The 26,642-nt window shown below is 46.0% G+C and overlaps 1 protein-coding gene across 1 annotated transcript in view; it reads left to right on the top strand.

The window, feature by feature from the left end:
- Positions 1-26,642, top strand: part of CLCN4 (chloride voltage-gated channel 4) — a 336,781-nt gene that overhangs the window by 73,663 nt on the left and 236,476 nt on the right. The window contains exon 2 of the mRNA XM_069640618.1: positions 6,597-6,680. Within this exon, the coding sequence (XP_069496719.1) occupies positions 6,602-6,680 (79 nt within the window). The 5' untranslated portion in view covers positions 6,597-6,601. The remainder of the gene's footprint in view (positions 1-6,596; positions 6,681-26,642) is intronic.

The raw sequence follows: 26,642 nt of genomic DNA, 5'->3' as shown, positions 1-26,642 counted from the left end.
AGATATTGAAAGCCCTGACATCTCCTACTCTCCTGAAGGAGACCAGACAAATTAGCATGACAACATTAGCCACTAGCACCTGCAAAGACAGATCAACATTGGACAGCCAATCCCTAAACATAAAGAGCGCAACATCACGTCCCAAAGACAAGAGTACCTAGATGTTGGTGGGGGGCGGGAGACCCGGGTACCTTTAAATAGTCTACAAGCCAAACGGTGTTTGCCCACCAGAAAGCCCTCCGCCATTGTGTTTAGTAGAAATAGCTAACCTACTGGTGTTGATAGAGCGGTAGGATAGAGAAGGGGATAAGTGTGCCAAAAAGTTCACCACTTGAACCAGTCCCACTCTGAACACACCAGCGTGACCACGCGCCTCATGCTGAGGTGTAAGCCTTCACTGTGCTGGGAGCCCAGGTTTGAGTGACCCCGACCGTTCAGAAATGCCCTCAGTCCAGCAGTCCCCGACACCAACCAAACCATCAGTTGCAGAGACCCCTCCACCCCCCGGCACCAATAGATGATGCAGCTGGGCGGGACTGAGCAATAGGTCTGGAAACACTGATACAAGAACAGATGGGTCCACTGCTATCTGGAAAACCTGAGTGACCCATGGCTGCTCTCTCCAAAATGGCATAACCAACCCTAGCGACTTGCCCTGCATGTGCGCTTGAAGTAAAGTCCCTGTGATCATGGATAAGTGTTGAAAAGCATAGTGTCTCCCTGGAGCCCACCATTGAAAAAATGCATCTGTTGCTTAAGCAAAAGGATCCAGATGCCAACGGAAATGCTGGAAGCCAGGTGTGCAGTCAGGACGTACAGAAGTGCAGCTGTAATGGACCCCAGTGCCTCTGATTCACTAGCAGGATTTCCAACGCCTTTTATCCAGGGAATTGGTTGATTGACCATTGTGCATGGCACTCTTCCACATCCGGCTTTGACACAAGTTACACTTCCCTCCTTCCACTCCACAAAGGGATACAAGAACCAAATGCTGTGAGACACCTTCACACAGGGTGCCGCGCTGCAATTCTGAAAACCCATACACTGGATTCTGCGGCACTTGACGTAGCACCACGGGGCAAAACACATTGTGGTACATCATACATGGCACTCACCTATAACCTATGGCAAATATAACAGCTAACTCCTCCACCATTTTAGAGTACCCTGCTCATCTCCAAGTAATCACATGCATCACCTGCCCACATGACACTTACCCTCTGAGGTAGAATCCACTTCACTCTTGCTCCAGCTATGGTATGCAGGAACCGAATGCCGTGCACTGATATTGTATGAACATATCCTAATCACACTTTGAACCATAAGCATTAAATGAATCACTGCATGACGCAGCGCCATGGGCCATCGCACTGGCAGATACTTTGGGAATGATGGGGCTAATCGATTAGTGTGAAAGGCGGCCAGCTGCGCATGAGGGAGCAGACAAGGACTCTGCGTGTGAGGCTGGTCTGGGTTTCCAGTGTGACCTCTGGGCTGCTGCTTGGGACTCAAGTTGGGAGGCCCTGCATTCTGAATCCCCAGGCCCAGCCCACGCCAGGCCCGTCCTGGGCTGGTCCTCCTCTGGAGAGCCCTGCCCTGGGGTTCCCAGGAGAGGGCTTTCCGGAGGAGGATCAGGCCGCCAAGGCCGTTCCTGGCTTGGGCTGGGCCTGTGAGCAAACCCGGGCCGGAACACCGTCCTCCTGGGAAATGAATGACGGGCGGGCCATGGGCACAATGTGAAGTCCTCTTACGTCGTGCTTATTGAAGGATTGACTACTTTAAGAAAAAGATAAGGCACCTCATCTTCAATAAGCACCTGACGCAAGCCAAAGTGTGACTGCGAGATGTAGGCAGAGGCTGCTCGCCTCACCGAGACGAGTTAATTAACTAAGTTAGTTTACTTTTCTTTAACTTCACTTACCAGCAGAGTTGGCGCTTCGGCTTGGCGGCAACTTGGGTGAGGATTAGGTGGTTGAACATGAAGTGTTGCCGGGCCTGAGGTTCTGGGCAGCTCAGAGTCCTGCAGAAAGTCCACTGTCCACCACTCAAGACAAGCAAATGAGAGGGAATGAACGAGAAGGTGAGGCACACGCGTGTGCCCATGACCCGACCCTACCCACACTCGGATTGTCAAACAGCCAATGACAATCCATTAAACCTGTTGCTATGCTGCTAACCTGCCATTGATCATCCTGTGGTGTGCTGTTTGCGCAGGATGATAGTATTGCGGGCCTCCCTCCAGTGCCCCACCAGCGTCCTAGATTGAGGAATGGTTACGTAGAGTGCGTGGAGCTACGAGCTCCCTGCACTCTAAAGTTGGGAAAAGTTCTGTAAAATGGGATGCGCCCCGCCGCTATGTGTAAAAAGTCAAAGTGGCATTGTGGCAGCATTTCCAGCCACGTTGAACACTCAACATTGTACAGCGTTAGATTCATTATTCACAAATAAATAATTAATCTGCCGCTCTGCAACATTGATTTGATGCCAAACACTGCAAAGAACCTAAGGTTCTCTCTACACACTCTGGGCTCCCTGGGTGGCCCACCCCCTATTTAACTGGCCACCACTCCTATTATTGATTTCATTCTACTCTAACCTACACTATCCTAGCTACAATTTCCTTCCCTATTATGCCACGCATGTCTCATCAAATACCAACCAATGGCAATCTTGAGTTTCCACTTACTTGCATTTATAGTGATACAAGTTCCACCACTTGTGCAATTTGTAAACAGAGAAGAAGGCCAAAGCACTGAGAACCCATGTGCATTTGGTAGGAGGAGGGGAAGACCAAAGCAGTGTTCGGTATAATTGCATTTTGTAGGTGGGGAGAAGGCCAAAGCATTGAGATATTCAAATTCTGTTATTGGGCAGAGGAGAAGGTAAAAACACTAAGGCCCAAGGTGAATTTAGGAGACATAGGTGAAGACCAAAGAACTGAGAACCCCAGTTGCATTTAGGAGGTGTAGGAGAAGGCCAAAGTAATAGGAACCCCATATGAATTTAGTAAGCAGAGGTGAATGCCAAAGCAATGAGAAGACCACATACATTTTGTAGGCAGAGCAGAAGGCCAAACCAGTGTAAGCAACACTTGCATTTTGTAGGACATTAAGAAGGACAACGCACTCAGGAATTCATCTGCATTTAGTAGGCATAGCAGGGACTAAGGCACTTAATGCCCCAGTTGCATTTAATATGGGCAGAAAAAGGACAAAGAGAGCCCCAGTTACATTTAGTAGGCGGAGGAGTAGGCCAAAATACAGACATGCCCTTGTGCATTTTATAAGCAGAGGAGAAGGGCAAAGCAGTGTTAGGCACACTTGCATTTTAAAGGCAGACGAGAAGGCCCAAACACTAAGAACCCTGTGTGCATTTAGTAGACATACGAGAAGACCAATTATATGAGAACCCCAGGTGCATTTATTATGCTGAAGACAATGCCGGAGTACTCAGAAACACATGTGCTTTGAAAGCAAGGAGAAGGCCAAATCACTGGGACCAACATGTTCATTTAGTAGCAAACCACTTAGAACCCCAGGTTCATTTAGTAGGTGGCAAAAAGGCCAAAGCACCTAGAACTACTGGTATCTTTAGTAGGTGGAGGGGAAGAACAGTCAGCCTTAGTACAAGTTTGGTAGTTCTTCGGTGGCAAATCCACAGAAATACGGGCAAACAGAATTACGGTTTCTGCCACTTGGTCCCGCTGATTTACCGCAGGATTACAAGTGCCGGTATGCAGTGTAACTCACCATTTTCTGGAGTTCATTAGGCTCCATGGGGATGTTCTGTCGAATTTTGCCGTTTTTTGGCAGTAAGGTGGCGAGCCACAGATGCATTTATTAAAGAGCTTTGACATGTCTGAATCTGCTGCAGTAGGCAAACGTGATGACCAGATGTTTCAGACAAATAGGAGTTATCTAGCAGCTCTCAAATCAAGGGCAGAATGAATGGATGCCGATCAGAAAGTGAACGTTTTCTGGAGGCTAGTACAATGTTCACATTGTAACCGATACATGGTTGTTTTTTAATAGCTCACCTACGTACTCATGGGCTTTACTCAGGGCTTTACTACTCCCAGCTAAGACGGTCTTGAAATTATACATTTCAAGATAAATTTCACTGCTCTCTAGTATGCGTATTCCTCAGCACTGCAATTATTCCTGTAGCATTCTTGTACATTATTGAAAAAGCAAAAAATGAGTCAGAGATACCTCTCCCTTATAGCGCTAGGCGGAGATTGACATGGTTCTAGAAACTAGTGTGGCAACATTAAATTACATTAGTAGGGCACACAATTGCAGTGGACTACTAGGTGTTCCTAGAAACATGTCATACCGCCAGCACAAATGCTGTGGGGTGCATAAGTAGTCTGGCATTCAATGTTTCCCATGCAGCAGGTTTTTCTTGGGCCGTGTGATGACCAGCTGGCCAAATAAAACTTCAGAAGCTGCTGCTTGTGAGGCCGTAGGTAAATTGAACAGATAGTGGAGTGGCCAGCAGGGTGAGAGAAGCTGTACAGTGACAGGGTCTATCAGGGGTGGGCAACCTTTGGCTCTCGAGAGGTTTTGGACTACAATTCCCATTAACCCGAGCCAGCATAGTCAGTATTGAGGGTCATGGGCATTGTAGTCCAAACAACGCGGGAGCCAGAGGTTGCAGACTCCAAGCTGTAGGTGCAGTCTGAAGAGAAGAGGAATTATAAAAAACAGCCTCTAAAAATATCCTGACCCATCCCAGAATCCCCTTTTTTTCCTGATAATTCTTTCTGTAGCAGAAGTGACAACCATACAAGACCCGATTCGAAGGCAGGAAGAAGTGTGCTCCGTTTTGTATTGCCTTAAATGAGGTACTTCGTTTAACACACAGTAATAAAAAGAGAGCCTAGCAAAAACAAAACACAAAATCACAAAATCAGAAATCACGTATCTGGTGCCTTGTTTTTTCATTGCAAATGTGAGCTCTTTTAAGTAAAGGTGGGTGCTCTAATGAGAATGTATTTGGGTCTTTTAGATAAATCCTGTGCAGCAGGTACATGCCTTGGAAAACATGGCGCAGGAAAAAGCTATAGAAGGGACAAGACGAACATACCTTTTATGTACCCGCTGGTGCTCAAGTCCCTCCCATTAGCCTGGCAAGTCCACCCTACTTCTAAATTATACCAGAATGTATACCGCCATCTTTACCTTCTACTAGGTGTCCTCTGCTATTATAGCCATCTGAGAAAATAACCACGATCCTTTCAATAATCACACCCTTCCTAATTTAGTATCATGCAATCTATACCACATTACCTTCCAAGACTTTCATAAAGCTTCAAAGAACCCAAGGTTGTGCCACTCAGCTTATATCTGGTCTGCAATATAATGATCTGACCACACCAAACTTAATTTGAGACTCATTCCGACCCTGGCCGTAAGGGGTTAACCGCACTGGTAAAGGTGCCGGAGCCGTCAAGCCCTTACTGCCCCAATACGAGGTCTATTTGCGGGAACCCGCTAAGGACACCTGGTAAAACCAACCGTCCTTAGCGCGTCCCGCAAGCAGACCAGGATGCTAACAACAGGCCTGTTATTAACGGCCCTGTTGTTAGCATCCTCCCCATTCCCATTGAACCCTATAGGGGCTCATATGGGGATGGGTTCCTTGAATGAGGAATTACCGGGCCCTCCAAGGTCGGAATGGCCCGGTAATTCCTCAATCAAGGAACACGGACCCGGTACCCATTATGGGGGTAGCCATGCCGCTAATAGCGGCATGGTCACCTCCATGCTCGGAATGACCCCCTACCTCTTGGACAAGTCTGTCTGTCTACACACGGTCCTACCTCTCCAAGGTGTACCTACCGTAGCAATCAACCCGTCGCCTCACTTCATCCATGCCTGACTTCTTCACCAACAGCCCTAGATATCGCGTAATACATTGATGGTGAAACTTTATGCCCATGTTCCTACCGTGACTTCATTTTTTAACGTGGGTTTTGGTCTAGAAGAATCATAAAACAGGGATTATAATGGACCTACTCTGCTCCTCTCTCCCTTACAATGGACACAGTTGACCAGCTGGAGGCCTAAGGCCAGTCAAATCCCTGCCAACACCCATTGCCCATGGCCCAGGGCATCTCTCCTTTGAGGGAGGTTTCTCCACCGTGCTCCAATCTCTTTCGAGTGGATCTCTACTCAACGTTTGACCTGTTTGAACTTTCAATCAACGGTAATGCTATTATTCACCTGTTTGATTTATCATCTTTGTAGTACTGCCTGCCCAAACAGCTTCTCTGAATACTAATAAAGGTGTTTCCATTCTATACTGCTCTTATGTGCATTCCCTATTCCTCTAAAGTGGCTGTGTTGGGGGCATACAGTAGCTTACAAAAAACACCATGGTGAGTGCTGAATTTCAAGGGTTTGGTTGCATTAAATCTGATCACTGTAACTCCATCTTAACCAAGGTTTTTTCACTGAATATATATATATATATATATATATATATATATATATATATATATATATATATATATATATATATATATATTTTCTGTTATTTATAATTCTTCTTTCTGTCTGTTATTAGCTTCAGAATCTATCCTTTCATTTCAGAAATCATGGAGGTGAAGTCCGAACGAGTGACTGGAGAGGGGTCAGGACACGAGCCAGACATCATTTTAGGTGCATCTATGTCAGGTAAGAGAGGAGATGCTCTGAGTTGAAGCTTTCTACCCCAATGCATGTGGAGCTGATGACATTATTGGGAAGGACCAACATCCACACATCTTCACGCTGTTCTACCTGCTGGTTTGGTCACTTGTGTTTGTGAATGTCATATGTCTGTGGCAACGTGGGACGAGGGAAGCTGGTTCTCTAGAATTTACTCAGTGATCTAAGGTGAACTCATGAAAAAGCAACATGGGGCCTCATTACAAGTCAGCCGGTCCAGAAACAACAGTGGTGGTAAATCCGCTGCCACAGTTTTTTCCGGACTAGCTGATTCCGAGTCCTGCAGGCAGGAGGTGTCACTCCCACCAGATCTGATCTAGCGGGAGTAACACCACCCGCCTACAGGCGGACATGGAAATACCGGCTCTGTCATAGACGGAACCAGTGTTTCCATGGTCCCCATCCCCATATCAGACTCCATGGGAATGGGGATTTACAGAATGCCACCTCCAGAATTACCGGGTCACCGGGTTTGTAATGCCCTGGTGATTCTGGCAATCACAGAGGCGGAATGGTATTACCGGTCCAGTGGCAGCCTGCCGAGTTTTCCCGCATGGCTACCGCCAGACTCGTAATGAGGCCCATTGTCTTGGGTTTAAAGGAGGCAGGTAAGTGGAGTACCACCCTATCTGGAAAGAACTGCACATACATTGCATGGTAGAGAAGTATCTACAATTCTGCGATTTTCCTCCCTGATGTTATGTCAACCAGAAAAGCCATTTTACAAAAATGTTATCTAGAGGTTGAAACGGGGACATATGCAAACTCCACAGCACCAGTGGTAGATCTCTAATGGGGGAACCATCAATCTGGTCATTGGACGCCTCATTTCGAAACTCCTAAACAGTTTTGACACCAGAGGATCTAAATGCATAACCCTTTCCCAGGAAGTACAGAAAGTCCGAATGACCACCCACTTGCAATGCATCATAGACACTTACAGTCCAAGTAGGAAGCCACCCCGAAAAGAAATGTAAGATCCAGCAAGGTTACATTTCCCTGGGAAGATACCCTATTTCGGTGCACCAGGTGTAGAAATTCTTACAGTGCCGCTGATAGGTGAGAAATGTTGCCAGCTTCCTGGCTGCTTCAATGTACAGTGCCACCTCTTTGGAGCACCAGAGGCACTGTTATTATATCCTCTTGTGTCCCACCCCAATAGGTGGAGTGTCAGCAAGATGTCCAGAGAAAGGACCAGAGAGAGGAGAAGAGACGGGTCCAGTGGCAATGGCCAAGGGTCCTCTGGAGCTAGTCGGAGGAGGATGGGATACCGGGGTCTCCGGAGCCACTGGGAAATGTTTAATTAAACTGATGCTCTCTCACTGTGCCTTCTTCAGAAACCTCACAAACATTGGAATCTGGGAAAATGTACAAAGCCATTGTCCGGGCAATGGTACTGAAAGGGCATCTACTCTCCAGGCCTTCTGGGATGAATACCAGAACCTGCTGGTCCTAACTGGAGACAAAGAGTTCAACTGTTTGAACCCTAAAGCAAAGACCTAGACAATGAAGTAGTTGCGCTGTTAGGGGGAGGGGAGGATCCTTTATTGAAAAACAAAATAGAGAAGAGGGACTAAAAGCATTGTATTTGTGTTTTGGAAAGGGTAGTTGGGAGTCACTTTCTGGGGGGCTCGACCTCATACGTGTAAGGAATGTGATTTGTAAGATGGACAAGGGCTTAATGGAGTGTTTACCTGCCCCATCTATCTGGGGTCCTGCATGGAATCCTTCTTTGCTCTTGTCTGGTTTGTTTCTGCAGAACCTTACTTCAGAAATAAGAGTTGAGTTGGTTCACTCTAGTATCCTGGTTCAGTTAGCGGATCAGTAGGTACTTCTTGAGTGTAGTGTAATCTTTTCTGTTATTAATCGCTGTTCCTTCCGTTCTACTCACTGTATAATGTCTAGCTGATGTTTCTGTTTTTAGAGGATTCTTCTTCATTTTACTTACATTGTTCTAACTGTCTTATACCACACCACCCCACCCTACATCTCATATGCCTCCCCATATTTATAGAAGTTTTTTTCAACACAATTGTTTCTGCAAAAAAGGACTGCAAAAAAATGGCCGATGAATGAACGTCGTACCCTTAGACCCACACTCATCTCAAGATCGCCGCCACCGTGCAGCTCACACATGCAGCCTCTGGATCCCCAGTGGCTTGCCAGCCTCACCTATGCAAGATCAGTTATCCTAACCACTTCGTGGCCTCCACTTCCTTTATCAAGGACCTCCTCAATCTGTTTACTTTGCCTTGATAAAGACTTTGGTCGAAACACGTGTTGGTTCTTCTCACATGTGACCAGCACTATACGTGCTAAAATAGCCATCAAGCACCCACAATAAAAACAAATATTGGTAACCAAGATAAGGTGTATTGACCTTCTTTCTAAGCAACCCTAACTTAAGGATGGGAATATAATCCAGTGCCATTACTAACGAGGTTTGCCTATCCACTTGTGTACCTTATACCCACACTCCAATTTTTATTAGCATATGGAATTCATTATTGCCCGCCTGGTAACCAGCATAATGACCAGAATGCAGTAAACCACATTGTATTTACCTAATTAAAAACATTCTGACTTCAGCAAAAGTCTAATGGGGTATCATTGCATGCCCTATTTTATTTTATTTTCCACAAATTCCTAATAGACTTACAGAATTTGGGAGAGGACATTATTACTTGGGTAATACTCCCTTCCCCAACGTATTGTCTTTGGCTTTGCCACTGGCAATAACTTGTTGGTGGACATCATCCCAAGTAATGTCCTGCCCCTCTGTCTCTATTGATTATGTCTGTGGTTATTACTCATTCTTCCTTATAGTCCTTACTCCCATTTCCACACTTATTTTGCATGAGGTATAGTGGAAGCATGCCACCTCTCCCCAATAGTTTGCATGTTTTGGGCTGCAAACACATATGATATTGCTAGTAAATTCATACAGTCTATATAGATATAATGCCTAGATGAGTAGAGCATATAGAGATATAATGGCCATAAAAATGTTACAATAGAATTTTTACAAATGCATCTTTTCTCAAGTAGCAAACCCAGGACCCTTGTGACCTGTCAAAGTAGCATTGTCTTATTAAGTGGTGTGTTACAGAACTTACAAATATGTGTGTTTTTTCATGGTATGTATTTTGGTAAAATAAGTCACTTTCTTTTTCAGCTGTCTTGTACTATCAGTGCATTTTAAGCAGTTTCTTTTCTTAATAACACATGTCTTTGGAATTCAGTGAGGGTACCGTTGAAATATGGAGTAACTCATCTAGGACTGTGGATTGGTCTGTAGTTTTGACTGTTCTAAACAGGAAAGACTGTTGTAACTGCTGATATCCTTCCTTTTGTGTCAAACAACAAATACGTCTCTGTAAGCCTGAGCTGCTCTGAAAGATCTTCCAATCAACCACTGTAACCATTTGCATAGGTGCAGTGTCGGCTCATCTATAATGGGTTAGGGGAGCCGACCCGCCACCCTTTATGAAGGAACCTAATGACAACACTGAGCACTCCCTCGGCTGCAGCAATCAGCTGAGGGAGCTATTTTGGGCTGGCTTCATCTCTCGTGCAGAAGAGATGTGACCTAGCAGTTTGGGCTGGACTGCCCCTTTTTTGTTGTTCCCCCCACACCTCTTGCAGTTGTTTGCCTTTTGGGTGGGACCAAATATGATTTGCATATGGTCTTTCCCCTTCTGTAATGGCTTTGCAGGCTGTAAAACATTGCTCTGGAGGGTTGCCCAGAGTTGTGCCCGTAGTTATAATTTGTTCAAAATCTTCCAGCCATCAACCTGTGGTTTTGCTTGAACTCTACAGGTAAACATAGTTTCCCTTTGACAGTTCAGTACCATAGCATGCATTTCCAATGGCCCATGCAAAGATGGGTGTGTTTTGCTTCCCCGCCCTTTCATGGCCCATTGGGGATGCTAGATGGGGTACTGCAGGTCTGAATGTGCGTACTGGTTGCTCCCTCGTCTTCCCCAGTCATTCAGACATCCAGGGGCAGTGACATGGAGATGCTCCAGCTCCACTGCACATACACAGGAACCGGGAGGCCCGGCCTGGTTCCTAGTTCCTATTGCATAGGAACTGGAGAGCCATTGGGGCAGGCGGTGTGAGGCAGTGTTTGGAGTCTGAAAAGGGTTTGCAGTTAGGAACAAACTTGTGTAAGTATGTATATGTGTTTGAATGCATGGGGGCTTCGTGTCTGTAAGTGCACCTTTAAATGAGAGTTTGTTGGTTGCGTGCACATGTGTATGTGCTGTATACATTTACATGCTTGTTTGTTTGCTGGGTGGAGAGCAGGCCTATTTTCGGTCTGGGTGGCCTACAATGATACAAAGGTATTTTTTATGGCATAAAGGGTAAAGACAGCATGATGAGTGTTCTTACGTGGTCATACTGTCCTATTGGAGCAGCCACTTTGGATGTGTCCATCCGCAGCACTCAAGCAAAGTACAGAGAGACAATATCCCTGAGTAAGAGACATCTCGTTAGGTATGGACTTTTCAAAGGAGGGCAGAGGCTCAAAGCTGATGGAGAACCCCGCTAGCCCCCAGCCTGTCAGCCATCACTTATTATAAAAGAGTATACTTTAAGATTTAGGGACCAATTCACAGAATTATTTGCACGGTAAATAGGGACCTTGCAAGCCAAACTGTGTGCAAAATCCCATTTGTAGATTCATGCACTCGACTGCGCCGCACTTTTTCGTACAGTGCAGGGACTTCGCGCAGAGGCGGTACGTCTCTGCGAGCATCCGAGTGCCTTGTGGGAGACACCACACAGAGCATGGGTGTGGCTTGCACAGAGGACAGTAAAGCGGAAGGAACTCAGAAAACGAGGAAGAAGGGAAAATGTGTATGTTACGAGGGATGGCCCGCAAGCAGTCCATCGCATGCACACTATTGCGCAGAACAATACGTATTGAGGGAACCGACCGTGCAACCTCCTGCAGGGAAATGGCAACGCAAAGCCCTCATTCTTTCCCCCACCCGAAGGCAGGCATACAGACACGTGCACGTAGGATTCACCATACAGAGGTAAGATCGGGTGTCGGATTTAGGGGCCATGTTGTCATCTGAACTAAGTTGTAAAACAATCTCTCACAACAATTACTCATTTGAAACAGCACTAAAACAAATTCTTTAATAGATGCGTAATTCCTGCAATCATTACAAGGATATGTCTTATTCCTTAATAGTTCAGTTATCATCCTTATCAATAGGTCTTCAAAAAAGAACCCCACGTCACAGTGGCATTATGTAAATCCACGATTTACCATGGGGATGAGTGGCACTGTAAATGCAGGTCTGTAGCCGGTCTTGAATTTGCACTGCAAATGGTAAGGCAAGGTGAGGGACCTTGAACATATTAGAGAGGAAGATACCTTGTACACAGGCTAGAGGTTTTCTGATTATCATCAGTGTTGATTTGCACTTGGTGTTAAAGTGCTATTTTGTAAGTATAACACACTGTGGGAAATAGACATGTTATGGTACACTGTTAAGCAGTGTTAGAAGTATAGCACAAAAAGTAGTGGAACTGTGACCCCGATGGGGGACATAGTAGGCAGGGAGGTAGCACTGTGCAACACGTCTCAAGGGTTGCAGCCATGCTGACTGATGGTCAATGGAGTCGAAACAGATTGCAGTATAGCTCTCAATGCCATCGGGTAGTAAAGTGGAGATACATTTTTGAAGCTAATAGGAGGGCTGAATTCCAACAGCTGGTTTAAGATTTGCTTAGGTTCGAATGCGAGTGCTCAGAAAATAGAAGAAATCATGGACATAAGCAGGGGGTGTACTGCAGCCCCGGGTTGGAGACAGTAACGGTTTTCCCAGCATTGCTTGCCTTATTTGAAATAGGCATAGCAACCTTCGCAGATTATTGAAACTTGACAGATCAGGGTAGTACATGTGAAGTGTCTTATTGATGTCCTTATTTTGTTTGGTTCCATGATGTCTCGTCACAGACCGGGTTCGCTGAAGCCCGAGTTTGCGTTCCAGCTTTTCTGCTGTGACAGGACACAGTTTAACACCCGCTTCCTCTCTGGTCTCTTCCCTAATGTGTGGACACTCCCACCGGGGACACAGTCTCTGCAGGCAATGTTGTTTTTTCCAGCGCGGGACTCACAGTGGTTCAGCCTCATCGCCAATATTGAATCCGCAGCAGCGGATGCAATTAAGTAAACACAAATGAAACAGCGTATCAAATAAAACGCAGGAGCCAGGAGTATGTGTACACCTTCTTTAATGTCTAACTCTGAACTGTGCATTATGCGGTAACCCCGCCTCTAGCCTTGCGTGGTGGGCTGCAACCCACAACAGGAGTAAAAAGGGGATGGGTAACTGCCTGTCCTTCTGTCCTGAGACAGATGGGGATAGAAAGGGGACATTATATCCCACAACCCCATTCCCTCCCCTTTCCCCTCTGCTCATCCTTAACACCCATCCACCTAATTCTTTAAGAGGAGTGAGAGCGTGGAGTGCTCTATGTTACCTGTATGGTACCGCTTTTGCCAGCAGGCACCGTGCGCATTCCATGACACACACACACATTCATGTGGTGACGCATAGCAGTATCACCGCGAGATATAAATGGGACGGTCCAGGCGCACATGGCAGGAACTGGCCGGAACACAGATGAAGACACGGTCACGCAGAGGGCCCCTTCTTCACCATGCACAACAAATAAGCAAGGACATTCATGCATTCCTGTTGAGGAGTTTGACATACAAGGCATTGCCATCTGACCTAGGCCCAAAATAGGACATGTGACCAGAAAGGCTGGAACTATATTTTGATCCCACCCAATACTTTGAGGCTGATGGAAGAACAAAAGTCTGGCCTCCTACTTTATGTCGGCCCAGGGGTGCATTACAGTTTCAAAACCCTAAACCCCACTGATATTTCATACCAGCTGGGGTACCCGGCGTTGCCCGTGTCCTGATGGAGTGGTGTCTCATGTGCCCTGGAGATTGTTGCTCTAGTCCTCATGTCAGCAAGTTTTGCTTCAGTTTGCTCTGGTGTCTCACGAGCCCTGGAGGATACTGCTCTTGTCCTCATGTCAGCCTGTCATGCTTCAGTTTGCTCCGGAATCTCATTTGCTCCAGAGAAAGTTGCTCTTGTCCTCTGGTCGGCAAGTCGTGCTGCTGTTTGTTGTGTTTCAGAAGCTCTTGATATTAATTTTCGGTTTGCATCAGATGGAGCTTTTCGAAGTGATGTTCGTTTTTTGTGCAGCATGTTTCTGTCACTCAATGGCTTCAGCACATTTGAGAAAATGTCAAAGAAAGATTGATTGATTGTGCTCTCTTCTCGTGAATGAACTTAAGTAAACTGTAACCTTGCCATTTCCCATATTTGGAGTTGTGTGATAAAAGAACGTGTACTTTCTTTTTTAATTCCCTTATGAAAATGCTTTAATAAACATTTCCAAACTGTATACAGTAGTAATACATTTCAAAGGAATAACCAACACATCAAACATTTTGCTTCAGACACTTCAAAATGTTGCCTCCTTCTAATACCTACTATAGTGAATCTGGGTGAACATCAGTAAATTAGGGTGTCTACAGAATGATTTTTTTGCATCCAAACATAGACTACAATTTCGCCCCAGACAAATGAGTAATGTATGCAAAATCTGGTAGCAGTGGGTTCAACGGTGTGAATTTGTATAGCCGGACAAACATACACATATACATACGTTCTGCTTTGTTGATGCATTTCACAGCTGACTGAGGCAGCTGGCCTCCATATCTATGCTTCTAGATGAAACAGATGAGGTGAGGGCCAACATGAATCAGGGCGGTCATTCAGATAAACTTCAACACCAGATTCTGAGAGAACCTGGAATAATCCTGCAGCTCATCTTGGAGGTAGTCCACTCCCACAAGCTCATCGAAGTCAGGGTTTGCAAGATTGAAGTGGCATTCCAGACTATAAAACTTCAAGAGGTCCAGACAGCCACGAGAAGGCATGTGAACGTAACATGCCAATCAATTAGAAAATGAGAGACCTCCCCCCGCTCTGCCAACTGGCAGATCCTGTCACTACTGTGGCAGATAACGTCCCCATCAATGCGGCAAGTGTGGCCACATAGGCCATTTCGCAAAGGTGTGCATGTTAAGACGGATTTCTGAACTCTGTCCTGGCGGCGCAGAAGTTCAGAAGGCCAACCTAATTACTTGGAACAGGGTAACCTCTGGACAAGCCAGACCAATCAGGGTAGCGATCGCGGCGGTCAAGACTAGGTCTCAAGAGGGGTGAGGGTGACTGAAAGCCTGCAATGAGCACACAAAGCAAGGACACTTACAAACTACTCCAAACAGGTGTTATATTAAAAATATATACACATTTATTCCAAGGCCTTTGCAATAATGACCGTAGCGAGAAATCACAATAAAACTCTAGTAAACCAACACATACCAAACCAATACAATTTATATACAAATACAAACGAGTCTAAAGCGTTAGATGCATGAAATGTGTAGTCCACCTAGAAGGGGAGGAAAACAGGCAGTGCAAAATAATGATTAGACCCAGTCCGCCTTCAGAGGCACCTAACTAAAAGGAAGTCCAAGCCCTACGAAGAGTGGAGCCTTGTGCTCAAAAATACCTGCACACGCTGGTGCCAACGGGCAAAAAGGGGAGTCTCTTCGAGGGAATCAGGCAGTTCAGTTTGGTGCACAAATGAAGAAGAACAGAGTTCTGCGACTCAAGCGCAGCCTCCACTGTGGGCAGAAGCAGAGCACGAGCACGGGAAGGCGTGCTGTTTTGACACAGCGGGGAAAAGCTATGGGCTCCTGCAGGAGGGCGACCAGTTCCTAGCTATGCTACTCACCGGTCCCCGATGCAAGCAGACCCAGGCTTCTCCGCGTCAGTTTCAGTGCTGGCAGGTTCAGGGGAGCAGGGGACGTCTCGTCGTCGTGCAGATTCTGCAGCAGCAGAGTTGAGTTAAAGATGTCCCAAACAAAGTGAACCCGCACAGTTTGTTACCACAGCAGGGCAACGGAGCGGCCGTGTGTATCTCAGCCAAATGTACACTACTCACTTCAGACCTGGGAATGCCAAGTGTACGAATTGTGTGAGAGTGACAAGGACTCGAAATACAACACAACCTGACGGCGGTTACAGAGCAAGACTCCTGTGTAGGCTGGTCAGTCTGCTGGATGGCCCAGAGACACTTCCGAAGGCTTACGTGCAGGAGATGGTGAAGATGCCGAGAATAGCTGTCCCCGCTATTCCAAGGGTCGAAGTACCAGTACAGGCCTTCTGGTTCGATCAGAGGTAGAAAGGGTTTCACAGGGCGACAGCAGTGCAGAGGAGCAGTCCTTCAGTAGGTCACCAGCGATTCCTCGGTTCAGCCTTGTGGTTGCAGGATACTTGGCTCCTGTATTCCTTCGTTCGTGAGAACTCAGGAGATCGACATGGTAGTGGCGTTTCCAGCCTCCTCTTATCCACGGTTCCCTTCACGCCAAAACGGAGGGGACCCAATGGGAGATCCGCTCATCAACACTCACACCATACGTGGACCTATCACGGACCACGGTGGTCCCAGGCATTCACACCACCCTAGACTCTCTGGCACCCAGGATGTGTATTGGGACCAGACATCCCAGCCCACATCCTGGAGGCACACACAAGGCCTGTAGAAGCCAGCGAAAGCATCTTTGTTTCGCGGGAAAGTACATGCCCAAATAAGGAAGGCCCTGGGTCGGCTCAACCTGGGGAAGGTAAAGGGAGCAAGACGGTCAGCGGACAGGACAAAGGAGCCTCGTGGTCTGGCCATTTTGGGAGCCAGGCCACCATTTTGGGCTAAGCACGAGAAACGCGCTTAAAACGCCAAAAGGAGCTCAAAACACAAGAAACGATCGCTGCCACCATTCCCGTCCGTGCTTCACTTGCACCGATCAGTTACAATCCAAAAAGAGTATCTAGGGCCTGTAGAAGGCTAGAGACCCAAGAGAGCAGTAACTTAGCTTACAGTGCCCTCTTGTGTCATGTTGCACGAAAGCCGCAACATGATAAAGAAACTACGGAAAACAGCGTTTCCCGGTACTGACTGTCTTAAGGGCATGTCAGTTTCCCCGTAAGAATGGAGCGAAAGCCCAGAGGAGTACGGCAGAAGGCTGCACTTCTCTGGCAAAGTCTAGATCATGGTGAAAACAACAGCAAAACGTTTAGGGGTTGCCACATGGAAGGAAAACTACCCACAATTAAGAAATCTTTCCTAACAGTGCAAGGCAGGCACGTTTGTGCCACCGTCGAGAATTCTGAGACAACAGCAAGCTTACGTATGCCAGATGGAGTCCAAGGCTGCCCAAAACCCTGAGGATTCCTATGATGATCGAGATGTCTTCCTCATTTTGTCACTGGGCCGAAGACCTGCTACAAGAAAGCAACCACATTGCAGACTCCCTGGTTCGATGTGTAAATGTCCCCTGGGAAAATACTCAGCAGGTAGGCAATTGTTTTCCCTGCACCCCTAAAAGCCTTCCTCAACATATTCTAGGATGTGTATTAATTACTATTCTAACTCCAGTCCTAGAATATTTGGGGAAAGTGCTTGATTTTCATGGGAGTGCAAATTTGGGGAAATATCGCCACCTGGCAACCTTATCACTGGATAATGAAACCCCTTTCTGGGAACCCAATGCCGGCCATAAGTAGTTTGTAAGGATGAAGTGTCACCTGGCTCTACAACCCACTTAAGTGCGCATCTTCACATACAGCAGGGATACGCCTATTCCTCTGCAAGGTGCTGCATACCGTCAACATGACGAGGTCACCACGGCAGGAAATGTCTACATATCAGGGACATGGACATTGCAACCCCCTTGGGTTGTAATACTGCGGAGGAACGGGACCTAGTTAAGTTTGCTTTTGCCGTCCCTATTGAAGACATTGAAGACCTGCTTGATTAGTTTGCAGAGGTCTTCAAGGGAATTGGGTGCCTTTGCACTCACAAAATGTACCTCCACATCGACCCAACTATCCAGCCATTTGCACTAGAGCGTCGGCGGATTCCATTTCACATGTGACCCAAGGTGGAAGAGGAGCTGTTCAAACTTGAGGAAGCAGGAATTATAGAAAAGTCTTGTGGTCCTACCCCATGGGTCTCGCACATTGTAGTGGCATGGAATCCGAAGAATCCACAATCAGTTCATATCTGCATGGATACACGTCTGTCAAATAAGGTGGTGAAGAGGGAGGGGAGCCCCGCTACCACCATTGAAGACATGGCCGACATTCAGGAATCCCAATCCTTTGCTAAACTTGATCTTAGAGCTGGTTAATACCAGATACCACTGCATGAGGACTCTCTCTACAAAATGACTTTTTTGTCCCATATTATCCTACACACTCCATAACACCAATAAGGTATTTTGAGCCAGGTGTTAGAGGATGTTAGTTGTATCTGCAGGTGGGTGCCCCCCAGGTAAATGAAGGTCCACTCACCCACCTTTTGTTCGTTTTGTCAGCCTGAGGTTCCAGCAGTCAGTGATTTCCATGTGGACGGGCACCTCATCTGTCAACGTCATGCTTCTACAATGGTGGCCCCCACTGTAGGATGGTAGGGGCCTCCTATTATCAGGAAGGAGGCCCAAGCGATATAAGTGGAAGCAGGGCCTTCACTGTACATCAGTGTGAGTCTAGCATTAATTCACTTTATACAGAATTCTTTGTTGCTCACACATTTGCGGCACATTTTAAATCTCAAGACTGTTAGACATTTCAAATATAGGGTAGTTTAATATTTTAAAAATAGATGAAGCAACCATAAAGGTTATGCAGCAATGTACACGAATTGTAAAAGCCAAAGTTTATAATCCCTTTGACCCTTGTTGTAACCAAAGCGCAGCAGTCCTATTCTCACAGTTAAAACTTTGCAATGTTGGCAGTGCAATTGCAGAACATGTGCTGGCAGGGGCCTACGACGGCTGATATTATACTTTCTTTGTCCCCTTTCTCTAATATAGTGTCAGTTTCTTCTTCCCCTTTGAACAGGTGCTGCCAGTCCCTTGGCTCATGGACTTTGCACACATTCTTTTCCATCTCATTGATTCCTACATTTACTTTTATCTCTCTTCGATTGCCTTAATTTCTTAGGCCTTAGCAATTCCCACACGCCTATCTCATCACGACGATTGCTGCCACTTTTGTCCTACTCTGGACTCCAATTCAATTTATCCCACCATTGGGCCCTCCATTTATCCCTCAGCTGGGATAAGTCTATGGAATTTACCCTCTGCCTGCAATAAGTCCCATTCTATTCTTGATCTCGTCTTAAGTTCCAATTTTTATTTCCTTTGCCTCACTGAAACATACATGGCTTTCTTCTACCAAAACCTTTACTCTTTCAGTTTTCTTGGTTACACATTTCTCTTATTCACCACGATTTTCTGGTAAAGGCAGCAGAACTGGGATTCTATTTCACACCCCATGGTCTATTTCTTCACTCTCTCCAGCTCTTCTTTCTTTTCCTCATTTCATATATCACTTTCTTTCTTTCTCCTGCTCACATCATCTTGCTTTCTTGATCCTTTACAGGCCTCCCAGTGCCCTATCTCTTTTTATTACGATCTTGATTCACTTCCCTCGTTTCTTCTTCGTCTGGATTATCCTATTTGCGTCTCAACCTTTATATTTCTATTGCTCAAGCTTCTCCTTTTCTCCCTATTCTTTCTTCCTACTGCCTTTTTTTCTGTCCCAACTCTCCCTCTCACGTTTCTGGCTCTTCCCTTGATCTTATCTTTTCTTCACTTGATTCACCAGTTTCTATTTCCTGCCCTTAATCATCTGATCAATTTATTCTTTCCTTTACTCGTTCTTTGCCCTCCTCTAATATTAGCCCTGTTCACACTGCAACGTTTTTCTGCGTGACCTTCAGCACTTTGATGTTTCTTCTAACTTGCCAAGTAGAGGGTAGAGCAAAGGGTTGCCTGTAGAGACCCTGATCCTCTAGGCATCACAAGTAAACAAGATCAACAGTTAATCAGGGCCCATGCTCAATGAGACCCCGGGTCCATAAAAAAACATTAAATTGACCCATATAACATGTCAACTCACTTATTCTTTCAATTTACAATTAAAAACCACAAAGCTAATCACAAAACTGTCACATATATAGTGCACATATTTTTAAATACAGATATACATAACATAAAGTGAACAGATTACATACACTAAACCTTTAACCTAAATGTAGAAACCATTGCACAGAAAATGCACTCATTGTAGTTAGATGATTTTACACTTTTCACTAGTGCAAGTTTTCAAAAACCCCTCCTCCACTTTGGGGCAGAGATTATTTTCTCTTTTGTACACAGATCTTAATTATAATCATGTGTGTATTTCTTCCTATACATGGGGGGTCGACACACTGTGTTTCGGCCTATTAGGGGCGATAATAGTGCACTAAATATAAAATTCCTTAATCAGGATGAACAGATGACTTAGTGCAGCAATATATGGATCCTGTGTTAGATAGTATATATGATAGAAACAAATAAAAAACGATATTCAGTCAAGGGTCTATCTGAGCTAAGTTAATAATGAATCAATCATGTATCTAATACTAAGCAGGAACCAATTCATGTATATCACCCATCATACCTTAAGATGGATGTGTGTTCTTCAGTCCAGGAGGGCAACTGTCCACTTTGCTTGGTTTCCTTCAAACACAAACATAATTAATGCATACGTTTTGACTGGACACATGAAGCCCCATTGGGACACATTCTTATTGAATTTTGAGTATGTAGCTCACCTATTAATGCTGAGTCATGATAAACAAATATCTTAATAATTCATGCAATGATCATTCACCAAGATCTCCCACTTTGTGTACCTATAACACAACAAGCAAAATTCCTAGTCACTGGTTGGCATTAGCTACCTAAAATCTAACAACAGTACCTACGTTAAACCGTAAACAGTGTTTAGAACCTCATACTACATTTAACTTAACACATAGCTTAGAGAATTTAAGGGAACTCTCTAACAGGGTTGGCTAGCGAGTTGACGCACTGCTTGACCGTTTTGAAGAGGGCTCTGCTTTTGGTGTCGGCTTCTGCTATGGTATTCTGATAGTAGGAGGCCTTGGCTCTGTTGAATAGTTGTTGGCGGGTTGCTCAGAGTTCCTTGAGGCGCTCCATGTCAGATTCAGTCCTGGAGCAGCAGCTCTTGTTTCCTGATGACTCTTTTGCTGCGGTTGAGTTCTTGCATGTACTAGGGTGCAGACAATTTCGGTTTGCAGGTATGTTGTTTCAGAGGCGCATGTTGGCTGATGGAAGCTGAGAGGATGGTGTTGAGTGCTTCCAGTACAGAGTCACTGTTCGGTCAGGGGCGTTCGGTCCATGTAAGCTGTATGTTGGCAAAGTCTTCTGTGTGGGCGTCCACTGGGAAGTTGTTGAAAGACTTGAAGGTTTGCCTGCTGGCTTTCTGCTAGGAGTACTTGACTGGGGTGGTGTGCAGCATGTTGAAAGGCACGGCTAAGTGGTCAGACCAGTGAAGTGGGAGAGAAGAGAGCTATAGTGGAGGGAAGACAGTGCAGTGATGATTAGGTCAAGGATGTTAATTTTCTCATGTGTTTGGTCTTTCTTGTGTTGTGTGAGGCTGAGGGTGTCAAGAAGGCTGAGGAGAGCGTCCTTCATCGGCTCAGTGGCCTTGTTGTCTGGGAGGTTGAGGTCTCTTAGGAAGATGTTGTTTGCGTGCATGACAGACATGGTGGTGACAGGGTCAATGAAGTCTCAGATGAAGGCGGTGTTGGGTTTGGGTGGTCTGTAGATCAGATGTAAGGTGACTGCGTCCGTCGAGGAGAGCGGGAAATGGCAGGATAGAACTTCGAAAGAGTCAATGTTGTCGTTGTCAAGTCTGGAGCAGGGCCGCAAGGTCTTGTGTATGACAGCAAGGCCTCTGCATGTCTTGTTCGGCCGGTCTCTGTGTTGGATGCTCTAGCCGCTGGGGACAAGGACATCTGTGATGTGGGTGGATGTGGGTGTCAGTCAGATCTCTGTGATGAAGATGGCATCAAGGTAATGTGTAGTGATGAGGTCAGCAATGTCTGCTGCATGGGTGATAGCTGAGCAGACATTGGTGAGCACAGATTGGGAGAGATTCAACTTCCGTGTTGTGGACGGGTGAGGGGGTGTTTATGGTCTTGAGGCTGATGTGGGTGAGGTTTCTGCATTGCAGAGTCCATGCCTTATGGGAGGGGCAACGCTATTGACGTTGGCATTGCCTAGTGATGGTGGGGTTGGCCTATAGCGACAGAGGGAGAAAACACATGTCAGTGTGTGCTTACCTGTTGTCTGAGCAGGGGTGTGGGCCCTGGGTCCTACCATTCCGAACAGGTCCAAACAGGAATTGCCATTTCTTCATCTGCCCTTCACTTCAGACTCCCAGGCGAGAGACACCCTTGATCTAAGAGTTAAGAGCAGAAAGGAAGAGGCAGGGCTAAGAAGGTGGGTGGGTCTTAGGCCAAGGGACCTATATCCACTTGCACCTGCTCATCAGCTGCAAAGGAAAGAGGCTCGAGTGCTGCTTAAGTAGGGAAAAGAGCAAGAAAACAGGAAGGCGTCAACAGTTTAAGGTGATTGACAGGTGGGCGGGGCGTAGGCCAGGTGACCTAGATCCACTTGCACCTGCACACCAACCCATTGTAAAGAAACCCTCACTTGACACTTCTCTCCCTGCTAATATCTGCCTTTTCTCCCTTCTTCCTTTTCTCTCTAAGGGGTTGAAGCATGTGGCCTATTCTCAGCTATCTTCATATTTGGATCAGCACTTGTTAGTTCCTCTTCATCCATCTGGCCTATTAATTCAACTGAAGCTTCTCTTCTTCATGCCTCAAACTCTCTCCTTTTTGTTTTTCATGCTAAGCATTCTTCTGGTCATATTCTCCTTTATCTTTCTGCAGTATTTGGCACTGTTGATCACCGTACTCATCTTTCTGCTCTCTCCTCTGTTGCTTTCCATGGTTTCCTATTTCAGTGGTTTTATTCTTCTTCATGTGATCGGATCTACTCGGCGTCCTGGTCTGCTAAATCTTCCTCTCGTTCCCCTTCAAATGTGGTGTTCGTCATGGTCCTGTTCTTTGCTCTCTCCTTTTCTCCCTTTATACTTTTCCCCGATCTTCGCTAATCTCTTCTTTTAATCTATCCTCTCATTTCTGTGCCGATGATTCTCAAATCTTTCTATCCTTCTCTTCCTTTTCTAACGAGATCTATGCCACTCTTTCCAATTCTCTCTTGGCCATCAAGGCTTGGATGAATTATTGCTTTCTCCACTTAAATCTATCTAAAAACGAGGTACTCTTTTTTTGTCCACCTCTCTCTATCGTCCCTCTGCTTTCCACCCTTTTCTTTCATATTCTCTATTCCTCTATCCCCTTCTCAGACTCTACTAGAAATCTAAGTGTCCTGTTTCATCCCACTCTTTCCTTTACTTCTGTCACAAAACACTTCAGTTTCGTCTGACCCGTTACCCTCCTCCGACTCCTCACCTGTGGAACTAGACTCCGTACTGTATCCGACAGGGTCTCGATATTGCAGGGAAGAAGATGATTGAAACCTGCCTCGATATAAAGCCACAGTTACCACCGGTGAGCTGTGGCTACTTGTGACTCCACTACCGAAGCAGGTAGAAATAAATGGGGAAAAAGCCTTAGGCTACAAAAAAAACCGAAGTCCGATGCGTCAGGTCTTGAAAGAGTGCGCTGAAGAGCAGGAGCAGGTGTTAGGATTTTCGCAGCAGAATGAAATAGCAGAATGAATTCTGGTTCCGGTGTAGCATGAACTCTGGCTCCGGTGGCTCCGGTGTGATCGTCAGGAAAACATTTAAACAAGTACTTAGCTGCCGAGAGCAGGGGAGAGACTGGCGACCACGAAAGGCAGACCGCCGGAAGGAAATGCCAAAAATGGGGCAGAAAGCTCAGAAGAACTGCGCAAGCAGCTTCCGACAGCGGAGGAAGGAAAAAAGGGAAAGGGAAAACAGAAAAAAGAAGCAAGTGTGGTGCGGAGGTCGGAAAAGAAAGTCGCACACACCCGGAACGAAGGACAGGTAAAATAGAGTGAAAAGAGAAGGAAAGCTGCCGAGAACAGCTTAACAAAAAGGGGGTAGCACCGAGAGTGCAAAAGGCACAAAGAGAGCGGTAGCGCTGGAACCAAGCACAGGAAAAATAGACAAGCGAAAACTCCGACGTTGCAACGTGCGGAATACCGAAAGCGAAGGAGCTAAATGCTTCCCGGCATTCCGCACGTCGAACCGAGCCGTGAAAAAGACTAGACCGCCACCATGTGATGAAGGGCAGACGTGATGGGATAGTTAATGGCCGCTCCACCTATACCTGTGCCATTGCCTCCAGGAGCCGGCACCCATGACAGTATGCCCCCTTCGTCTACCTACTCCCCCAGGCTTCCCCGGATGGTTCCTATGAAACCTGGCTAGCAAAAGTGGAGCATGTATATGGGACAACGGTTCCCACAAATCTTCAGATCGTGGAAACCCCTTCCAACCAATGAGATATTCCAATTTCCCTTTGCGATACCTGGAGTCATAGATGTATGATACCTCATATTCCTCTTCTGAATCAACCAATAAGTGTTTGTAATTGGAGGTTGAGAGGACATTAGAATGGGAAGAGTAAGGTTTGAGTAGAGAGGAATGGAAGACTGGGTGAATCCGTCTCATGTTGTGTGGTAACCGTAGTTTATAGGCCACAGCGTTGAGCTTTGATATAATAGGGAAAGGACCCAGAAACCGAGGTGACAGTTTGGATGGGTGTGCCCATCTTGGGAGGTATTTGGTGGAAAGACAAACCTTGGAACCCATGTTCCAATCCGGTCCTTCTTGGCGATGTTTATCTGCTTGTCTTTTGTAGGTTTGTGTAGCGGACTCTAAACTGGCCCGGCCCGTCCGGTGTGCTTCTCTGATCTTGTCATTGATAGTTTCTATGGCAGGCAAATTAGTAGGTCTTTTTGCCACCGGGAGAAGGTGTTTTGGGTGCATCCCGTAGTTGCAATAGAATGGAGACATGTTTATGGCGGAGTGTTTGGCATTGTTATAAGCGAGTTCGGCTGTTGGAAGTAACTGCACCCAGTTATCTTGTTGCTGGTTACAGTAGCAGCGGAGATATTGTTCCAGGGTGGCATTCACCCTTTCTGTCTGCCCATTAGTCTGTGGATGGAATCCAGACGAAAGTGCTCTGTCGATCCCGAGTTGTTGACATACTGCCTTCCAAAACCGTGAAGTATATTGTGTTGCTCTGTCTGATATTATCTTTTCTGGTAAGCCAAGTAAGCAGAAAATGTCTCGAAGAAACACACTAGCCATTTCTTCCGTGGTGGGAAGTTTGGGCAATGGAGAGAAATTGGCTATCTTGGAGTAAGTATCTATAGTGACCATATTACAGGTACATGAGTCAGAGAGTGGCAGTTCCACAATGAAGTCTGTAGTGATTACACTCCATGGACAAATAGGAAGTGAAGATTGTTCAAGAAGTCCGATCGGCTTGCCGGATGGATATTTACTCATGGCACAAATGGGACAATTCCTTACGTAGTCTGTCGCCTCCTTTCTAAAATTGGGCCAATAATAAGAACGTTGTAGCAAGTCCAAAGTACCTGCTACTCCACGATGTCCTGCTGTTGGCAGATCATGGCACCAATTTAGAACCTGTTTGCGTAGGTTGCCCTCCGGAATGTAAAGAAGACCTTTCTTAAACCAGAGCCCATCTTCGTTGTTGAAGCCTGTGGGTATTATCGTGTGCCCCTTGTGTTCTTGAGCAGTGGCTTGTCTTATCTACTGTAAGAAGGTCTCTACTGAAGCAATCACCTTTTTGGGGAACATAGGTTGTGGAACAAACTTACGTGACCCCTCGGAGGTCTCTCTCCTGTTAGAGCGTCGGCCAATATGTTCAATTTACCTGGGTGGTAACAGATTCAGAAGTCATATTGTGTAAAATAATGAGCCCATCTAGCCTGACAGAAAATGATGCACTCCATAGATTCTAGCACCTTGAGGTTTCGGTGATCTGTGCGGATGGTGAAAGGTTGAGCACCTCCTTGAAGTAAATGTCACCACTCTTCACACGCTTGCTTCATGGCAAGCAACTCTTTTTCCAGTACGGAATAATTCCTTTGACTGGGACTCAATGTCTTTGAAAGGTATGCGATAGGGTGTTCAATCCCAGTTTCTTCCTGGAGTAAGACAGCCTCAATGGCTGAGGCGGATGCGTCTGTCTCAATAATAAAAGGTAGGGACTGGTCCGGTTGCTTTAGAATGGGGGCTGAGCAGAATAGAGTTTTAAGATGTTGGAAACTGCCTTCAGCTTCAGTGGTCCATTGGAATGGCCCAGAGGTCTTCTTTAACAGAGAAGTAATGGGCAACACCTCTTCTGAAAAGTTAGGGATAAATCTGCGATAACATTTCGCCAAGCCCAAGAATCTTTGGATTTCTTTTACCGAGGTGGGAGTCTTCCATTCAAGGATAGCTGCAACTTTCCTTTTGTCAATTGCGATTCTATATTCAGAAAGGACAAAACCTAGGTATCGTATCTTTTGGACTCCGAATTCACATGTTTCCAGTTTTGCCAGAAGGTGATGAGACTGGAGGCGTTGAAGTACTTCCGATACATGAAATGAATGTGGTGATGGATCCTTGGAGAAAACTAATATATCATCTAAATAGATGATCACGGTAATGAACATCAGATCTGAAAAAAACTCTGTCCATAAATCTCTGGAAGACTGCCAGAGCATTAACTAAGCTAAAGGGCATCACTCGGTATTCATATAGCCCAAAAGGGGTTCGAAAAGCTGTCTTCCATTCGTCTCCCTGGTGAATTCGTAGTAGGTGGTATGCACTACGAAGATCTAGCTTAGAGAACATTTTGGCTCCCTGCACTGCCTCCAGAATGTCC

This window comes from Ambystoma mexicanum, chromosome 7q, assembly GCF_040938575.1.
Source record: "Ambystoma mexicanum isolate Mex_15411 chromosome 7q, UKY_AmexF1_1, whole genome shotgun sequence".
NCBI lineage: Eukaryota > Metazoa > Chordata > Amphibia > Caudata > Ambystomatidae > Ambystoma > Ambystoma mexicanum.
Note: the sequence above shows the minus strand (reverse complement) of the source record. Positions and strands in the feature narration are given on the sequence as shown.